Source organism: Megalobrama amblycephala, linkage group LG2 (genome assembly GCF_018812025.1).
Source record: "Megalobrama amblycephala isolate DHTTF-2021 linkage group LG2, ASM1881202v1, whole genome shotgun sequence".
NCBI classification, from domain to species: Eukaryota; Metazoa; Chordata; class Actinopteri; order Cypriniformes; family Xenocyprididae; genus Megalobrama; species Megalobrama amblycephala.
The window spans coordinates 27869194-27887621 of NC_063045.1; the positions used below are offsets into that span (position 1 = coordinate 27869194).

At 36.9% G+C, this 18428-nt stretch overlaps 1 protein-coding gene across 2 annotated transcripts in view; it reads left to right on the top strand.

Annotated features, from left to right (window-relative positions):
* Positions 1 to 27: 27 nt before the first annotated feature.
* The window catches only part of tsc22d2 (TSC22 domain family 2), a 30836-nt gene continuing 12435 nt past the window's right edge, over positions 28 to 18428 (top strand). Inside the window, exons 1-2 of one of the 2 annotated variants that reach the window (XM_048169229.1) lie at positions 28 to 2262; positions 10777 to 10839. In XM_048169229.1, the coding sequence (XP_048025186.1) occupies positions 641 to 2262; positions 10777 to 10839 (1685 nt within the window). In that variant the 5' untranslated portion in view covers positions 28 to 640. The remainder of the gene's footprint in view (positions 2263 to 10776; positions 10840 to 18428) is intronic. The other variant, XM_048169237.1, reaches the window with a different exon arrangement.

Here is an 18428-nt window from a genome sequence, read left to right on the forward strand (position 1 = left end):
GCCTCTACGCAATCCACCCATAGTTCAGCGCGTGTGGTACGTAGCCATCTTGTATACAGCAGAGGAAGAGGAGCCGTTAGCTCGTGATTTGTACTGACAGCAGACAGACTGACAAACCATCATTCTACTCTTAACAGACTGTTTTACCGCCAGAAACGGATAGTAAACGTGTGCTATCATGTGTCAAGATGTATAACCAGTGTGTTTCATGGAGGACATGTGCTTTTGAAGACTGGAGAGTGTTGAAAACTGAAGGCGCCTCAGAGTCGAGTGAGTCCAGCGACTGGAGAGTTTCATTCGCGAGAGCGGCCTGAGGGAAACTCTCACAACCGGACATGGCCTTCATTTAGGCCACGGATAATACTGATACGGGTTTGGAAAGATTAAACACAGCTGGAATAAAGCTGTCATTGTGTTTGGAGCTTTATGAGTTTCAACTGAAAGGATTAAAAGTACTAAAAATGCCGCGATGAGGACGTACGCGCACTGACGGAGCTCGGAGGGAAGCTTGAGTTAGCTTGACGCTAACTGAACATTATATGATATATTTTCATATAAATCGTGTTATTACGTTTAAATTGAACGTGTACGCTTCAATCTGACGTGTCGAAATCAGAGCGACACACTTAAAGCGATCAAAATGTCTAAAATGCCGTCGAAAAAGAAGAGCTGCTTCCAGATCACGAGCGTAACGCAGGCGCAGGTGGCGGCAAACAGCATCACGGATGACACCGAGAGTTTGGACGACCCGGACGAGTCAAGAACTGAGGACATGTCTTCCTCTGAGATATATGACATGTCCAAAGGTGGGGATTTCGAGCCTGAGGCGTGTGACGTCAGTTTGTCGGACGAACCCCTACATAACGAAGCTGAAACAGCTGGCGCGAGCTCCCAAGATGGTCCCATAACGACGGTACCTGGTTCTCGTAATACAAGTGCTGTTCATATAAACCCAAATGTTCGTGCAGTCAGTGGGGCAGCTGGCCAAATGAGTTCTGCCTCCATATCTTCCCAGACTTCACCTTTAGTTGCATCTAACACCCCATCCAGCACGTCACAGGCATCATCAGTTAGCAGTTCTGCCACAGTAAGTAGTTGCAGTTCCCGATTCAGGGTCATCAAATTAGATCATGGTACAGGTGAACCCTTTAAAAGAGGTAGGTGGACTTGCACTGAATTTTATGAACGAGATACGGATGTTTCCTCGTCTGGTCGGACTGCGGATAATATTAAACACGCTGGCACCACGGACCACAGCGCGGACAGGGATGGACTAGGAGTCGCAGGAGGTTCGGTGGCTGCACATATTTCGCTTTCAACACTTGCAGCAGAACCACATACTGATAGCGGTTATGTATCTGCACCATCAAACCCTCCTGTGGACCTTCAGAAGCAAACTTTTGGCATTTTGCAGCAGGGATTAGGGCTTGTAGCCCAGAACCTTTTCGGTGATGCCCATGCTCAACATGTCAAATCTCCCAGCATGCCTTCTACAGCTCAGCCACAGCCATTTTACCCAGGTAAACAGGCACAGAAACCTGGCCAGATACTTCAGACTGTTGTTCCATCTAATCAGGCTGACTATAGATTGCAGCATCAACCTCCTGGTTCACCAGCCCAGACTGTCTCAATGACTTCTCTTCCGCTTGTGACCCCACTGACCCAGGGCCCGTCACCTGTCATGACTCCAGCAGCAGGAAGCACTCATGTGCTTGGATTAGTTCCTCAGCCTGTGGATGGCAGAGGGCTTCCCATCAGCCAGCCAGAACATGTTCAGGGGCTTTTACAGCAGTCCAACATCAACGCTGCTCTAGGGACTGTGTCAGCCACAGCTGTTGCTTCACAGGCACCAGTGCCGCTCATTCAGCCAGCAGTAACTGTGTCTGTCAGCCCCCATGCTGTGGTCCCTGGTGTGCAAAATGTGCCTGTTGTTATGTCCAGTGCCTCTAATACCCCCCAGAGCATGCCAAAACAGACTCCGGTCCCTGTTGTACCGCCCCAACAGAACCAGCCTCAGGTAGTCCACAGCGGTTCAGTAGTAGGACTGGGTGCTCAGACTACCCCCAATATCTTTAGCCAGCTTCCCACTGGCATTGCCCAGGCCGATGAAAACCAGAGGAAGTCTGATATGCTGCTCCAGAGTTCTGTTCTAATAGGAAAAGATGCCATCAAACCCCTGAATCCTGAGGGCTTGCAGCTTCCCACACCTGCTGTCAACAGCCTGTTTGGAATAGCTATTCCCATTGATGGGGATGAGGACAGGTAAACCTTTTATTCTTCCTGATGCTCACCTTGATGTTTTATTAAAAATAGTTACAAAATAAAAAATTAAAATGTTGTCAAGTAAGACACATTTTATTGCAGCTCTTGCAGGTGTTACATTATTTAGTATATTCTTTGGAATAACTTTAAAAGCATGTTACCTTGAAAACGTGTCCTAATTTTCTCGAGTTTGAGTCAAAATGTATGCACGAGTCAAAAAGGTTGAGTTCAAGTCGCTCACATGTTGCAATGTGGGCTTTTCTTTTATTGTGGGTGTTTTTTTTTTTCCACCGACCTTGACCCAGAAAACCCTAAAGAATTGCACATTTTTGATGTCTCCTTAATTTTATGCACCTGACCCGATTTAAAATCACTAGGGGCCTCATGTATAAACGTTGCGTGAGCACAAAAAAGGCACTGAAATGTGCATACTCAATTTTCCACGCACGTATCGGGATTTATATAAAATAAACTTAGTTCAGTATTTTATACAGTTTAGATTTTTTTCTAAAACAAGACAGTGAGGATAATGAATGATTTTTAGCAAAGTAATTTGACTGCATTTATAGTCATTTTCATAATGTCTTGTACTGTTAAACACGGTGTCACATGGATAGGAATATGCATGGAAATGAGATGATGCAATGCATAGTAAAACTAGGCATTGTAAGCTCTATATATTGTTATTTCAGAGAGGAGACGGGGTGGAGATGCACGTACGCACAATCTTCTGCTGAATGGGTTTTATAAAGGGAATTTTGCGCAGGTTCTGGTGTATGCATTGTTTTATAAATCTGACAACTTTTGTACATACGCAAAATCTGGCTTTTATGCGTACTAGGGCTGTCAAACGATTAATCGCATACAAAATAAAAGTTTGAGTTTGCATAATGTGTGAGTAATGTGTGTAAATAATATGTATATATAAATACACACAAATTAATGTATATATTTAAGAGATGTATGTTATTTATGTACAAAAAATGTATTTATATATAATATAAATTATATAAAAATATAAGTAAATACATATACTTGTAAATATTTCTCAAATATATACATGGATGTGTTTGTATTTATATATAGATAATAATTAGTACACCCACATATATTAGGCAAACTCAAACATTTATTTTGTATGCAATTAATCGTGATTAATCGTTTGACAGCCCTAATGCGTACATGCACTTTTAGGATGAAGTCTACAGAAAGTTTTATTCATGTGGCCCCAACTCATATATTAGCCTTGAAGCTCTGCTTCAGTGCAGAATACTTTGATAGGAAAATTGTTCCCTCTGAATTTTTCAAAAATGTAATCAGCCAACTCCTTTTCTCATATGTATTTGAAACTTTTTTTTTTTTTTTTTTTTTTTACAAATCATGTTGTACAAGTTGTTTTGACCTAAATACCATAAGACTATTGTACATGTGAGGATAAGACTAAGGGCCCGTCCACACGGAGACGAGTTTAGCTGTATACGCAAAGTTTCATCCTCACGGATCCGGCTTTTTCAGAGCATGAAACCGGGACCCAGAGTGGATAAATCTGAAAACACCCTTGTGTTTTTGTGTGTACAGCCAATCAGTATATTTTGTGAAATGATGATGTCATCCCCTCACTTCTCGACCCTAGTCAGACACCGCTATGTCATGTAACAGCAACAACAACAATAGTGTACTACATGCGTGTGTTCGTGCTGCAGAAGCTACTGAGCCTATTAGTTTTACTAAAATAAGGCTTTATTTCTAAGCTTTACTAAAGTTTGTATACAGCGTGCAAGCTTTATGCACATGCTCCAAATCTTATTCTCCGTTTTTAGTCTCTGTGGCAGAATTACAGCGCCACACACTGATCTGGCATAATGATGTATACTACATCATTTTGAGTCGGTTACAGTGGTTTTGTGAGTACGCAGATATTTCTTGAGACGAGGAAAAAAAAGATCGGATAGGGAAAGCTCTGGCTTTGTGTGGATGTGGCCTAATTTAGCTAGATAATAGTGAAGTAATCCTGAACACCTTGGTTCAGGTGTGTTTGATTAGGTTTGTAGCTAAATTCTGCTACAGTCTAGCTCAAGAGATAGTTCATCCAAAAATGTAGACGTTTGCTATCCTTTTTTCACCCTCATGTCATTCAGTTAGCCTATGTATGGCATTTCTTTCTTCTGCATAACACAAAAGAAGATATTATAGGAACTGTTTTGTCCATACAATGAATATCAGTGGAGTTCAAAACAATGCAGTTTTCTATTGCTTTTAATCTTCTTGTGTTTCACAGATTAGAAATTGAGAAAAAATATTTTGAGACTTTGTGGCTCTCAAACTTTAGTGAAAGATTCATACTTAATGTATGGTTGCTGTTGTTAACTTGAAGGGAACTGGAAATTCACCTTGACTAGCTGGTTTAAAAGTCATTGCAAAAATAGCTCAGAAGTGTAGTTCAGAGGAAATGACTAGCATCAATTGTTTGCACTTAGTTTTCTCACCTGTCCTGCAAACCATTTTACACTTGCTTAAAAAAGGCAAGTGTAAAGTGGTTACAATCGCCATTTCATTGGTAAAACATTTGGAAGGTTTGGCATATTAGTATCTAGGGCTGGGCGATAAACAGTATCATTTCATATCACAAAATTTACAGTGATAAACTCAGGACATTTTTACTTGATATGGACTTTCACACAGCAGAAATAAATGTGACCGCAGCCAGTCAGTGCATGTTGCTAATAAGTGATTTTTGTGCGTGAATGCTGCGGTTATGTCTGATACACAAACTCACGGTGTTTTCAGCATCGGCCGTCTCAATATGAGGACATGAACACATGACCTTCATCTCCATAGCTGTTTTGAGAGTCACTTCAAGCTTTTTACCATTTCATTTGAGAAAAACTACCGTCAAATACACACTGAAACTGAAACTGAAAGATCTTCACGATAAACCATCAAAATAAAAGTTCTGTTTAACTTCAAGTAATTATGACAGAAATATTGTAGCCTATACTAAAATGTACTTCTCAAAGTAATAGGCTAATAATATCATTTCGAAGGGATGTCATACAACAAAATTTTTTTCATTTTTTCATCCGTTTTCATTCAAATTGTTAGTTTATATACATTTGTATTACATCATAAACACAGAGTCCCCCCCAGAATGTTTGCATTCATTCTCAGGGTCTAACAAATATGTGGAAAGCATTTCCTTTCCCCATTAATGATAGCTAAATGAATATCGTGATAAATAATGATATTGTATGATATGGAAAAAATATTGTGATATCATTTTTGGCCATATCACCCAGCCCTATTAGTATCTGGCTTAAGTGACCTTGTTTTGTGTTTGTGGGGAAAAAAAAATTCACATCAAATTTACCCAATGCATTGTCCAATTCTTAAAGATTTGTTCTGATGTCGCTGTTTCCTCATCATACACTTGCCACCAGAAGTTGAGCTGTTTTTTTAGACTGGTTAGGTGATGTTAGCGTGTGTTTCCTATCTTGTGATGTGCAGAGCTGCTATCCAGTCTGTGCACAAGCACTGATAAGGCCTTCAAACATGTGTAACATCTGCATGATGTTATGCTGCAAATGGATCTTGTTTACTGTCAGCAGTTGGTAGGACTCCAAGAGAAATCTGTACATTCTGTGCTGTGTACATGCTGTCACCATTTTTGACACGCTTTTGAAAAGTGTTCAGAGGTCGACATTTTCTTTGTCAAAGGCTATTTTTTATAATATATTATTTTAATGATAATTAAGCTGATTTAAACAATTTTTTTTTAAATTATAGAGTAGATTTCTTAAGTACAGTTCGCATTTTAATATTTTTGTAGGTACTTTATGCTGATTTTATTAAAACAAAATTAGTACTGCTACTATATTACAGTACTATTGGCTTTTATTTTGGATTGCATAGACTTTAACTTTGGTGCAGCACAGATTAGGGAACTGAGATGCAGAAAGAACTGCAGGATCTGTGTGTTATTTTGAGAATACTCGGAAATATTGCAACATGGGCGCCAAATGGTGTCGAGGTTTAAAAAAAAAAAAAAAAAAAAAAAGTAAAGATTGAGGCAGTGCAAGTTTTCAAAATGGCTTTTTACTTTCATTGATGGCAGTTCATATGCTTTTCTACTTTTGTTGGCTTAAATGCACACACACTCATAAATGGCCAGTGATGTTCACCAAGATGACTGGAAACTAGACAACGTGACAGCTCAGTTTTACTTTGGCTTGATACTATGGAGAATGCTTTTGTTCTGCTATTAAAAGGAGAATTTGTCCCAAACAATCTTTTCTCTTACCTTTTAAACTGAGATAATCACACCAGCATTTCTCTAGTTAAGGATATTGAAGATTATTGCATTAACTGAGGATGATGCAAGATGTCACAGTTTTTTAGCATATCCTCCTCCACTGAGTACCCTGGAAATGGCGCTTGATAATTTTGACTTTCACTCATCACTTTCAGTTCCCCTATAAACACCATAAGAAAGAGGAAGTGACCTTTTAACAGATATGAAGAGATGAATCAGTTATTGACTTATTGAAATGGCATCACGGTTGACGCAATCGTGAATGCCTCGGGATTTGTAGGCAATGTGTTACAGGTTTCAGAATAGCTTAACATTTAGAGATTGACTGATATATCTTTTTTTCCCCAGTATTTAAGCATTTTTCCATTATGTGCAGAAGACTGCCATTAAAGTGTTAGTTCACCCAAAAATGAAAATTCTGTCATTAATTACTCGACCCACATGTCATTCCACACCTGTAAGAACTTTGTTCATCTTCGGAACACAAATTAAGATATTTTTGATAAAATCCGATGGCTCAGTGAGACCTGCATTGCCAACAAGATAATTAACACTTTCAGATTCCCAGAAAGCTACTAAAGACATATTTAAAATGTGACTAAAGGGGTTCAATCTTAATGTTATGAAGCGACGAGAATACTTTTTGTGCCAAAGATAGAAAATAATTGTTTTATTCAACAATATCTATTGATGGGCGTTTTCAAAACACTGCTTCATGAAGCTTCGAAGCTTTATATATCTTTTGTTTCGAATCAGTGGTTCAGAACGTGTATCAAACTGCCAAAGTCACGGGATTTCAGTAAACGAGGCTTCGTTATGTCATAAGTGTTCCGAAATTTCAATGGTTCACTACTGGGGGGCGTGACTTTGGCATATTGATACACTCTCCGATGTAAATAAATATTTTTTAAAATTTTTTTTTTTTTAAAGAAAAACCAGACCTGAGACAGACCCGATGAAATTAGACCCGAGTCCGACCCGACCTGATGGCATTTTTTTTCAAACCCGGTTGGACCTGAACATAAACGACATTGAAGGATGCATAGTCTGCAGCCCCGCAGTCAAGTCAGGAAAAATCCCAGTGTCCTGCTGACTTGTTTGGCAACTGCTCCATTATTTTCATCTATTTATTTACTTACTTATAATTACTTTATATTATTGCCTGCCTGATGGATACAAATTATTTATGAGTTAGGCTTTCAGTTGTGACCAGTGGATTTGGATTTGCTAGTATTGTCTGCAATGCCATTTACCTCATCTCCGATGAAAGGCTTCTGCACTCAAAAAAGAAATGAACTGCATGAACACAGCATAATGAAGTGGCAAAGTTTTTCTTGATGGATCTTATAGCTATAAGATGGATTTCTGTGTGCGAGGTTACAAATGATTGTTCCTTTTCTATGTGTGTTTCTTAAAAATGCACTTGATGTAAGCGCTGAAGTGCTGAAATGTGAATCACTCATCACTGTAACCTCATTACGTCCAATAACTTTTGGCGTAATGTTATTTACCTGACCAATAGATAATTAAAGTTAATTTTAATCCATGCTGATGGCGCTCGTTGTCTAATGCGGAAGCAACCGTGTGTAGAGTCCATTGCATGCAGAAATGCGGATTCCGAGAGTACTTAGAGATAACGCTGTCATAGAATTGTTAAATGTCTGAAATAGTTTAAAAGAATTCGGGTCTTTTCGGGTTCATTTGGAAAAATTAATTTTAAATTACTCTGGTCGGACCTCTGGTTTTTGGATCCAAGTGGACCCGTGAAGACCTCTTCTACAGATTGCTTGTTCAGCATATTTACAATTAGCAACACTAAATTGATTTATCTTTTTGGTAACCGTAATAGGCTGCTTGATTATGGCAAGAATCATCACAAAATATTTTGGTCAATACTGTAATCATGATTATTTAACAGCAAAACAATAATCCTATAACAGTAACTGCATAATTTATTCATGCTGAAATGCATGCTGAGAGTTCACAACATTTCAGCTCTAATGCTCTATATGAAATTCTTTGTTCAGGCAACTATGTTTAACTATTTGGGAAAGCGTTTGGGGACTATATTTGATTCTGTTGATTTATGTAATTTGTGTTTCTTAGTGTTTGTGACTCGGAAGTTCCTATAAACTGGAATATATTTAGTTTCTTATGACATTTACAATACTAGAAATTGACACATTGGTAATTTAACCAAATTATGATGGATAAAGTTAAAAAAAAACTTGTATATTTAAACAAACCAGCAGATTGTCATGTTAGACGTTACTCTGTGATTTTAGAATAATTTCTTTTTGGTATGAGGAAGTGTTGTTACTGATAAAATTAATTTCAATTTATCAGTAACAACACTTCCCCTGTTTGTACCTTTGTACCTCTATTTGTTTCAAGCTAATTTAGGTTGTGCATTATCATTGATCACATCCATAATATTTTATCACACAGTAGTTTTCTTTTGTACTTGCTTATGAAATTGCATTGTGAATTACACTACATAATTGTTTGAAAGTTTTTCACTAGTAACTTTTTCACTAAATGCAAGGGATGAACATTAAAGTCTTTAAATTTTATACATGTATTTAAACTTGACATGAAAGGAAAATGAAATGTTTGCCCATAGGATAAATTGTGTCACTGGACTACTTTTTAGAGAGGTCATATTTATATGGCCCAATGTTATAGACAGTGTTGCCAAGTCCACGTTTTTCCCAAGGAATTGGGCTACTTTTACACTGTTGCCGCAGATTGAAATGATTTTTAATTTTCTTTTACTCCCCGGAACTCTATTTCTACCAGGGAACCGTCTCCCCCCACCCCCACAACCGTTTCTATAGATTCGTTGTTTTTAGTGCTATAGAGGTATTACACCTCTGTGTACAAAAACCTGTTTCTCTGTAATCCTCTGCCAGCTTCACCTCCCTAGGGCAATTCCATCCTGTGAGTCGTCATCTTTTGGTGGAAACATGAAAGAATATTTCCACAAAGTTGATCGTTTCCACGTTTTCACCATATTTGCTTCTGTTTTGGGTAAATTTATGCAATTCTTTTCAGCATGAACAAGCCCACAGTGAAACATTACAGATTTTTGCATTCAGAATTCGAGCGCAAATCCCTGGAGTCCTTCATTTATTTTTTATTTTTTTATTTTTTTGCTTTTCTTTAAAAATGTTGTGCCCAGTTTACAAGCGTAAATGTGTGGTGTGATATTATTGATATAGGTTATTGATAACACAATTTGCTCGCTTATCATTCTCAAAGTGAGCCCTCCTCCCTCTGTTTTCATGTTTGTTTATTATTTATTATTACATGTATTTATTTTGCCTAAATTGCCAAAATTGCATTCATGTATATATTAGAGTGTAGCATTCTCAGCTCCATTTAAAACATTTTATAAAATTTCATAATGAATTCAATCCACAGGTACTTACTCAAAAGTTTGCAGATTCTTTGCAGTTTGCAGTCTTGGCCTAGCAATGATTTGCAAGGTGTTTTTATTAAAAGGTAATGAATTAATTGAGGTATTATGTTGTTCACCCTTATTTCCTAATCCAGTTTAGTTATCCATGCAAAGCAAACTAAACTTTTCTGAGCCTTTTTTGTTTCCTAAAACAAATTACAGTTTCTATCAAAAGTTTGGTCCAAGACCACATTTAAGCAGGTTTTTTTTTTTTTTTTTTTGGGATTCTTTAGATTTAAAATTATGCCATACAGATTTTTTTAGTACAGAAACTCAACACCAGTGAAGCCTGATTTAAAATAAATGAGTCAAGTCATTGCTTGTCACAGGATAATGGTCACTTTGTAACATTCAGTGTGTTGCATGATTGACCAAAGAAAATCGAATTAATCTCCTTTTAGTTAGGCTGTATAAACTTGGCTGTAAATCAATGTGATCATTTGTTTAGGGGATCCATGTCTTTCACTCAAAGGCTGTTCTGACTTTTTCTGTTTGGCATATTCATTCTGAACTTTAAATCCTTCAGGGCTTTTTCTGGGGGCTCTGACGCCAGTGCTGTTTGACACACTGTCCCTTTTTCGCTCAATGAATGGCCGTTCACTTCAACTTTGTTTCAAAAGCCCCTAAGGCATCAAAGCACTTTGTTTTAAAGATTGTTTTTCTACAGTCAAAGCAAATCCCTCCAAACCTTTATATTATATTTTAGCTCATTCATATTTCTCTTTCTCTTTTCTGTATCTGTAAGGAACCCCTCCACAGCTTTCTATCAAGCCTTTCCAAACGGCAGGTCAAAGGGCATCAGTGATGGGTATGATCACTGTGTGTGTATTACATTGCACTCTTGGCAGCTGTGAGTGTGCATGGAGTGAGCATGGCATTTCTGGAAGTGGTTTCAGGTCAAGTGTCTAAGGGCCGTGACACACCAAGCCGACGGTCAGCTGCTGGTGAACGTCTGTTGGGCTAGTTTTTGCGATGTGTTCCACACGTCGGCTCTAGTCAGGCTCATGTCAGCGGCAGTGGTGGAAAGAGTACTAAAAACTGTACTTAAGTAAAAGTATTGCTACTTAAGAAATAATTTACTTGAGTACAAGTAGAAGTACTGAAAAATATGACTCAACTAAGAGTACATAAGTAGTTTGCTTGCTGAAAAAATACTCAAGTTACTACGTTACAAAGTACTTTAGTATTATTTTTCTATTTTTTTTTACACAAAATGAGGTGATGTTAGAAATATGGAGAATATGTAATTTGTTTCATACATACTGGAAGCCAGAGGGTGCCCTCATGCAGAAAGTCCACAAGTGAGATTCATAGAAGTAATAAACTTTCCAGGAAATCCCTTATATGCTCCACTGCAGTAGTTTGAAAAGTGCCTGTCAAATCCAGCTCACCCTTTTGCTCAAAATACTTAAAAAAAAAAATTATTCAACTAAAGGAAAAGGAAAAGTACCACAATTTAATTATACTCAAGCAAGTAGAAAAAATGTAAAAATGTACTCAAGTACTGTAACGAAAGTATTTGTAATTAGTTACTTTACACGTCTGGTCAGCTGGAGTTTTCCCAATTCAGCATGTTGAATTGACATTGGGGCCGATGGTGAGAGAGATCACTGATTGGCTGTAGTGTTGTCAAAAGTACCGGTACTTCGGTACCAAGTCGGTACTGAAATTTTGAAAATGTGACGATACCAGCATTTCTGTAGTACCGGTAGTACCGAGAATCCGGGTATATTCGGTACCCACTGATAAGGCTGTTGGCAGTATTTACTTGAATATGACACGAGTGAAGCACAAAGCTTTGTTTACAGAAGAAATAATAGGTTAGCAATTAAATGTGACATCGCAGCCATGGAAACATTTTGGTTAATGCCGAATAAGAGAGGTGCGTGAGTCCATACATTTAAGCTTCGTATTCTGTTTTCCGAATCGCGATCTGGTCACCTGATTAGCAGAGAATTTAACAATATTCCATTAGTTATTCCACTGAACATGGAATCTGTTTCTTTTCCCAAATCTTCACTCACGCAGGGGATTATAACGTTTCTTTCGTTCGCATTTAGGCCTATTATAGGCTATTCGCATTCTTTACTGTGGTAAAGTAGAAAAAAACACCGTAGGACAGAAACCTTTTTGCTTGCACGTCAGTTTCTATTTAACAGAGTTTGTGCTTGTTATTAGACTTTATAAGGCACGTCAAGTTTATTTGTATAGCGCGTTTCATACTTACTTTCGTTTTCTCTGGCAGCGCTAAATCAAACATAGCCTGAATGTCTTGCCCCTGCGGAGGATGAAACTCGCTCTTCAGACCTTTTACAACAAGTGTCAGTTGTTTGCAACATCAGGAGATAACATGAAGATATTATTAAAGAGAAATGGTCTCATTCCTGCTCGTGTCCCACATCCCTCTCAAAGCGCAAAGCGGCTATATCAAAGTAATAACGGGACTTTGGCTATATATGACGCGTCTTTGTGTGGAAATAAAAAACGAATGCTTTTTAAAATAATATTTAACTTTCTTATTATTTAGGTTACCATTATTTACCGATATTTATTTCATAGTTTTACAGGCTGTAGTGTGTTGTTTCTATGACGGAATAGCTAAAATAAACACGCACGTCTGTTACCCCTGTTGAAAAAACGAGCATATGCTGGTAAAGTAGGTTTTGAAGCTGGTATGCTGGTTTGAGCTGGTTTATGCTGGTCCAGGACCAGCTTAGGACTAGTATGGACCAGCAGCACCTACCTTACCAGCATATGCTGGTTTTTTTCAACAGTACACAATGGATGTTTGAGCCTTTAATTATTTTTATTTTTTTATATATTTCAAAATTTATTTCATTGAGGTAGCCTATATATACACACAAAAACAAACACACTCCAAATCATATTTAATGTTTTTAAAATAGGCTATATAAAATAGTAAAATAGTTCCAATAGATTTTACTGTGGTACCGAAATTGGTACCGAGAACCGTAAAATTTTCATGGTATCGGTACCGACTACTGGAATTTTGGTACCGTGACAACACTAATTGGCTGTTCAGTTTAGCGAACTGTACAAGTCAGAGCATGAGAATAAAAGCAAAAGAAGTCAAGATGGTACAAACAGAAGGCTGTTCAAATTTTACATCATCTTTACCTGAGCATTCCAATGCGTGAATATTTTTATAATAACATAAGCTGTTTGGAATGTGATCGGCATGACTGATATTTAAAATGGTAAACGAGCACAGCTTTGATTACGGTTTGTATATCTGCAGTCCTAGTTTCGGTTTCCCTTTTTGAATGACAAATATAGACTATAAATCTATGACCTATTGGATTTTAAATAACTTGCCCAAACAACAAACAGTTCTAAAAGTAAAGCTTTAGCTTCTTGTTTGATGCTGTCATCCAGGGGTATCGCTTATAATTGCTGGGGTTGAAATGCTTTCAAAAACGTTGTTTTCTGCACCAAATTAAAGGGTTAGTGAAAATTCTGCCATTTATTACTTACCCTCATGCCGTTCCACACCTGTAAGACCTTCGTTCATCTTCGGAACACAAATTAAGATATTTTAGTTGAAATCCGATGGCTCCGTGAGGCCTTCATAGGTAGCAATGATACTTCCTCTCTCAAGATCCATAAAGGTACTAAAAACATATTTAAATCAGTTCATGTGAGTACAGTGGTTCAATATTAATATTATAAAGCAACGAGAATATTTTTGGTGCTCCAAAAAAACTAAATAATGACTTATTTAGTGATGGCCGATTTCAAAACAATGCTTCGTGAAGCATCAGAGCACAATGAATCAGTGTATCGAATCATGATTCAGATCATGTGTCAAACTGCCAACGGCTGAAATCACGTGACTTTGGCGTTCCCAACAGCAGATTCGATACACTGATTCATTGTGCTCTGAATCAATTAATTTTTTAAATTTTATTTTTTTTACATCAAGTCTGTGATTCCATCTAGTTTCATATTTGATACTTTGAGCTGACAACACAATTTGTTTTATTTTTCATGCATCTCCAACAAACTATTTTGCATGAGTTTGTTGCGTTCCGTTTAGTATGTGATGCTCAGTTTTTTCTCTGTAACATAGACAAAGTCTGCAAGTTTATGATGCCTAGGGATGGGGAATATAGACTTAAATGGAAATGGAAAAGGTGCAGATACAGGGCTCGACAGTGTGAGCATTTTACTCGAATTTGCGACTGAAATAGATCTGTGCAAAATGTAAAATGTATTTTGGAGTATGTGTGTGAATAAAAAAAAATCCTTGCGGATTAGTTTTCTTAAATGTAAGTTAAGGTAATAAGTCTTCAATACCTTAAATGGTATAACAAGCATCCTAATTATCATTTTAAGGCATCTTATATTTTGGGATGGTAAAACATAAATTGCAATACTGCCTAATGTGATTAAACTTCAAAAGGGTATGATTTCATTAAATAAATGTGAGCGATTCATGTTTCAAAACCTGAACGTGGTGGTGTTGTGCGTTCTACAGGCTCGCACAACAGCGCTTCAGACTGCTTCAGAGCAGTGCGCAATCAATGAATAGCTCACATTTATGCTAAGCTATTGCTTATGAACTAATGCTTATCAATTGTAACACTGTTTACTTTACTTATATTGTAATATGTTGTAAACGGTTGTAAGAATGCATATTTTATCTCGCTTATCTGAATTTGAAAGAGCAGCCTACAATAATAAACCACAAACATTTCAAAATAAAAGTCCCAGTGTATTTCTGGCTTGTTTATAAATAAGTCGCGCAGTGTGTCCAATTTCCACCCCGGTTATTAACTGTAATTAACTTAAATTCCATTTAATTTAAAGTAAATTAACAAAAATGACAAAAAATTAACAAACTAATAGAATCTCAATGTTACTAAAATAACATTGACTAGTCTGGCACAATCTGTTTTAGTTAAAAACCTAGTGTCTGATTTGTATTCTAATAAATTAAATGAAAAAATTAATAAATTAAATTTTCTCATTGTATCCCCTTTGAGGAAAATCACATTATTTGCAAATTTTTTCATTGCACCCCTAAAGTTTTTAAATGCACTCCTAAATTTTTCAACTTAGGAGTACAGGTGCTCCTTGGGAAAAAAATAAGCATCAAGCCCTGAGATATACTTTTCTTCTGTAAAAGTACAGATAATGTTTTAAATAGTGCAACTGCACTGAAAAACTTCACACAGTAATTACACACAATAATAATTAAATCAATTACAAGTTTGAAATGTAAACATTTAATGATAGAACTGTTACTTAAAGCATTATTTATTGATAGAACTTAAGTAATTAGAACTAAAACTTGGTAACCATGTATGAATGAATGCTTATGAATGCAAATTTGTCATTTTAATTGAACTTAGGACTGGTGGTGGTGCTTAAAACATTGTTGGTCATTTAGTGTTTCTGTAAAAAAAACAATAATACTGATAAGATATTACTACTACTATATTAAGAATTGATGAGCTACTGGGTTTATGAATAATGAAAACGTTGTCTGCATTCGCTCACACTGATTTGCTTAAATCAAAAGACGGACAGTAATAGGTGAGCGCCAGCCAATGAAATTGCCGTCTGCGCATTAGTTTCTGTTTGTTCTTAAAGGCTGAATAATTCCCAATGAACTCCATTATTTTTATAGGAAAATGCATCAAAGAATATCGTTTACATGCAGCACGTCAATTCTGTGTGGTATGTAAGACTCTCTCGCTCGCTCTTTGAGTGTATGAGAAACACTGAGCGCTCTTAGCAAAGAAACTGTGAGTCGGGCGCCTCAAACTAGTGTTTACTGTGCGTCAAATACACTGTGCATTCATTGAGATGAACTGAAATAGTGTGCTTTACAGATCGTGAAACTCTCAAGCACTCAGAGTGTTTAGTGAGTGAAAATATATCTGTGTACCATTTCCAGATTGTAGAGGTAGCTCCTTGTTTAGTGCTAAACTCCTCCAGCTTCACGTCCGCCTTCTGCTATAGTTGTTATCGCTCTGCATGTGAGCAGAAATACATAATTAAACTAAGTGTAATTATTGCGGGAAGACTTATTCTTATCGCGGAGAGAATTTTTACCAGTGTATCGCAAACGATAAAATCTGTTCAGACTTAAAAAGTCATGTGATGTATTCCATTCTTAAGTTTAACACAGCTGAAAACAAATTTGTAATTTGCTCTAAGAATTCTTGATAAATGTCTGATGTGTCATTTGTAGAACTATTTCCCTATTAGAGGTGTTTTATGTGCTTTATAAAAGTACACCGAGTACTAGTTTACCTCAAAGGCAAAAATTGACATTTGATTATGATTGAAAAGTCGGTAGTTCTTGAACAAAGGGAGGGTTGTACTGACAGTGAGCCAGAAAGTTTAACATTACTGTGACTCATAATTCTGGTGGGAAGGATGGTATTCATATCAAGAGCAGATTTCTGATATTTGCTACATGTTCGCTCCTGTCCCCACAGTAGCACAATGTTCAGCTGTTGACACCTGTCATACCATTGCCCTGAAAGAAAATCTGAGGCCTTTTTTTTTTTTTTTGTGACCCATATGCTTTTGTAACCAGGTCTAAATGAGTGTTTTCTTGTGCTGTTACTCACCTGAATGTCTGCAGATTTTGATCATTTGATCATTTTAAATAGATAAAACAAGTTAACATTTTGTATGTAAAACCATAAAACAATTTAACTGCTTGGTTGGTGGTTACAGCACTTTTAGGAAAAGCATGAGAATAATTGTTATAAATATATTTTTTTTCTTTTCTTTTTTTCTAAATGTTAAATGCTTGTTCATATTCTGATGTCTCTCTTACAGTATTTATGGGACAGATATCAGTGTAGATAAGCAAAGCTTGTGCTTATTTGACTATTTATCCTGCTGTTTTATCTCCATCCAAACACTCCAGGGCTTGTAGTTACAGGCAGTTTTCCATGAAACTCCTTTGTTTGAGAATATTTGCATGGCCTTTTTCTCATTTGTCTGTATCAAGCGCAAATGCATTTTTTATTTTTTTTTCTAGAATTATTATAATATATTATTGATAGAAAGACTGATTCCATCAATTATATCTTTGTGTCATAGCTGCTCCAAAATTACAATATATTTGTAAATTAATGTAGAATAGCTAGCCTATATTAAAGGAATTGTTCACCCCAAAATTAATCTAATCTTTGATTGGCAGACAAAAATATATTTTGCAGAATGTTCAAGCTGCTCTTCTCCATGCAATGAAAGAAGACCAGTCAGTTATTAACTGAAATCTTCCCCTCTCAACTTATGGTGCTTTTAACCCTTATTGAGTCTGACAGGTTACAGTCTACTTCAGTGGTTCTCAGCCTTTTTCCTTGGTTCAATAAACTCACATTACACAATCCCCTGATATACAGCATGTCACAGAAAATGAGAAAAATGTATTCCACCGAATAAAAACTAACTTACTGACATTAGCATTCTCTTCAACAGCATTGTAACAGTCACCAAATTATGACAGAATGTTATAAAGGTGCTGGTCATATAATTAGAATATCGTGAAAGTTCATTTTTTTATTGTAAATTATTTTAAAAAATGAAACTTTCATTTATACTAGATTCCCTACATGTAAAGTAAAACATTTCAAAAATTTTTTTTTTTTTTTTTTTTTTTTTAATTTGTTGATTAGAGCGTACAGCTAATGAAAGTCCAAAATATATATTAGAATATTTATATTTGAGTTTCATTAAATGACCATCCCTACAGTATAAATTCCGGGTATCTCTTGTTATTTGAAACCACACTAATGGGGAAGACTGCTGACTTGGCAATGGTCCAGGAGACAATCATTGACACCCTCCACAAAGAGAGTAAGTCACAGAAGGTCATTTTTGAATGGGGTGGCTGTTTACAGAGTGATGTATCAAAGCATATTAAATGCAAAGTTGACTAGAAGGAAGAAATTGGGTAGACAAAGGTGCACAAGCAACAGGGACTTGAGAAATGCTGTCAAGTAAAGCTGATTCAAACACTTGGGAGAGCTTCACAATGAGTCGAATGAAGCCGGAGTCAGCGCATCAAGAGTCACCACACTCAGGAATCTTCAGGAAAAGGACTACCAAGCCACTTCTGAAACAGAAACAACGTCAGAAGCATCTTACCTGGGCTAAGGAGAAAAAGAACTGGACAGTGAACAGTGGTCGAAAGTCCTCTTTTCGGATAAAAGTAAATTTTGCGTTTCATGTTGAAATCATGGACCCAGAGTCTGAAGGAAGACTGGAGAGGCACAGAATCCAAGCTGCTTGAAGTCTCGTGGGAAGTTTCTGAAGTTAGTAATGATTTGGGGGGCCGTGACGTCTGCTGGTGTTGGTCCATTGTGTTTTATCAAGTGCAAAGTCAATGCAGCCATCTTCCAGGAGATT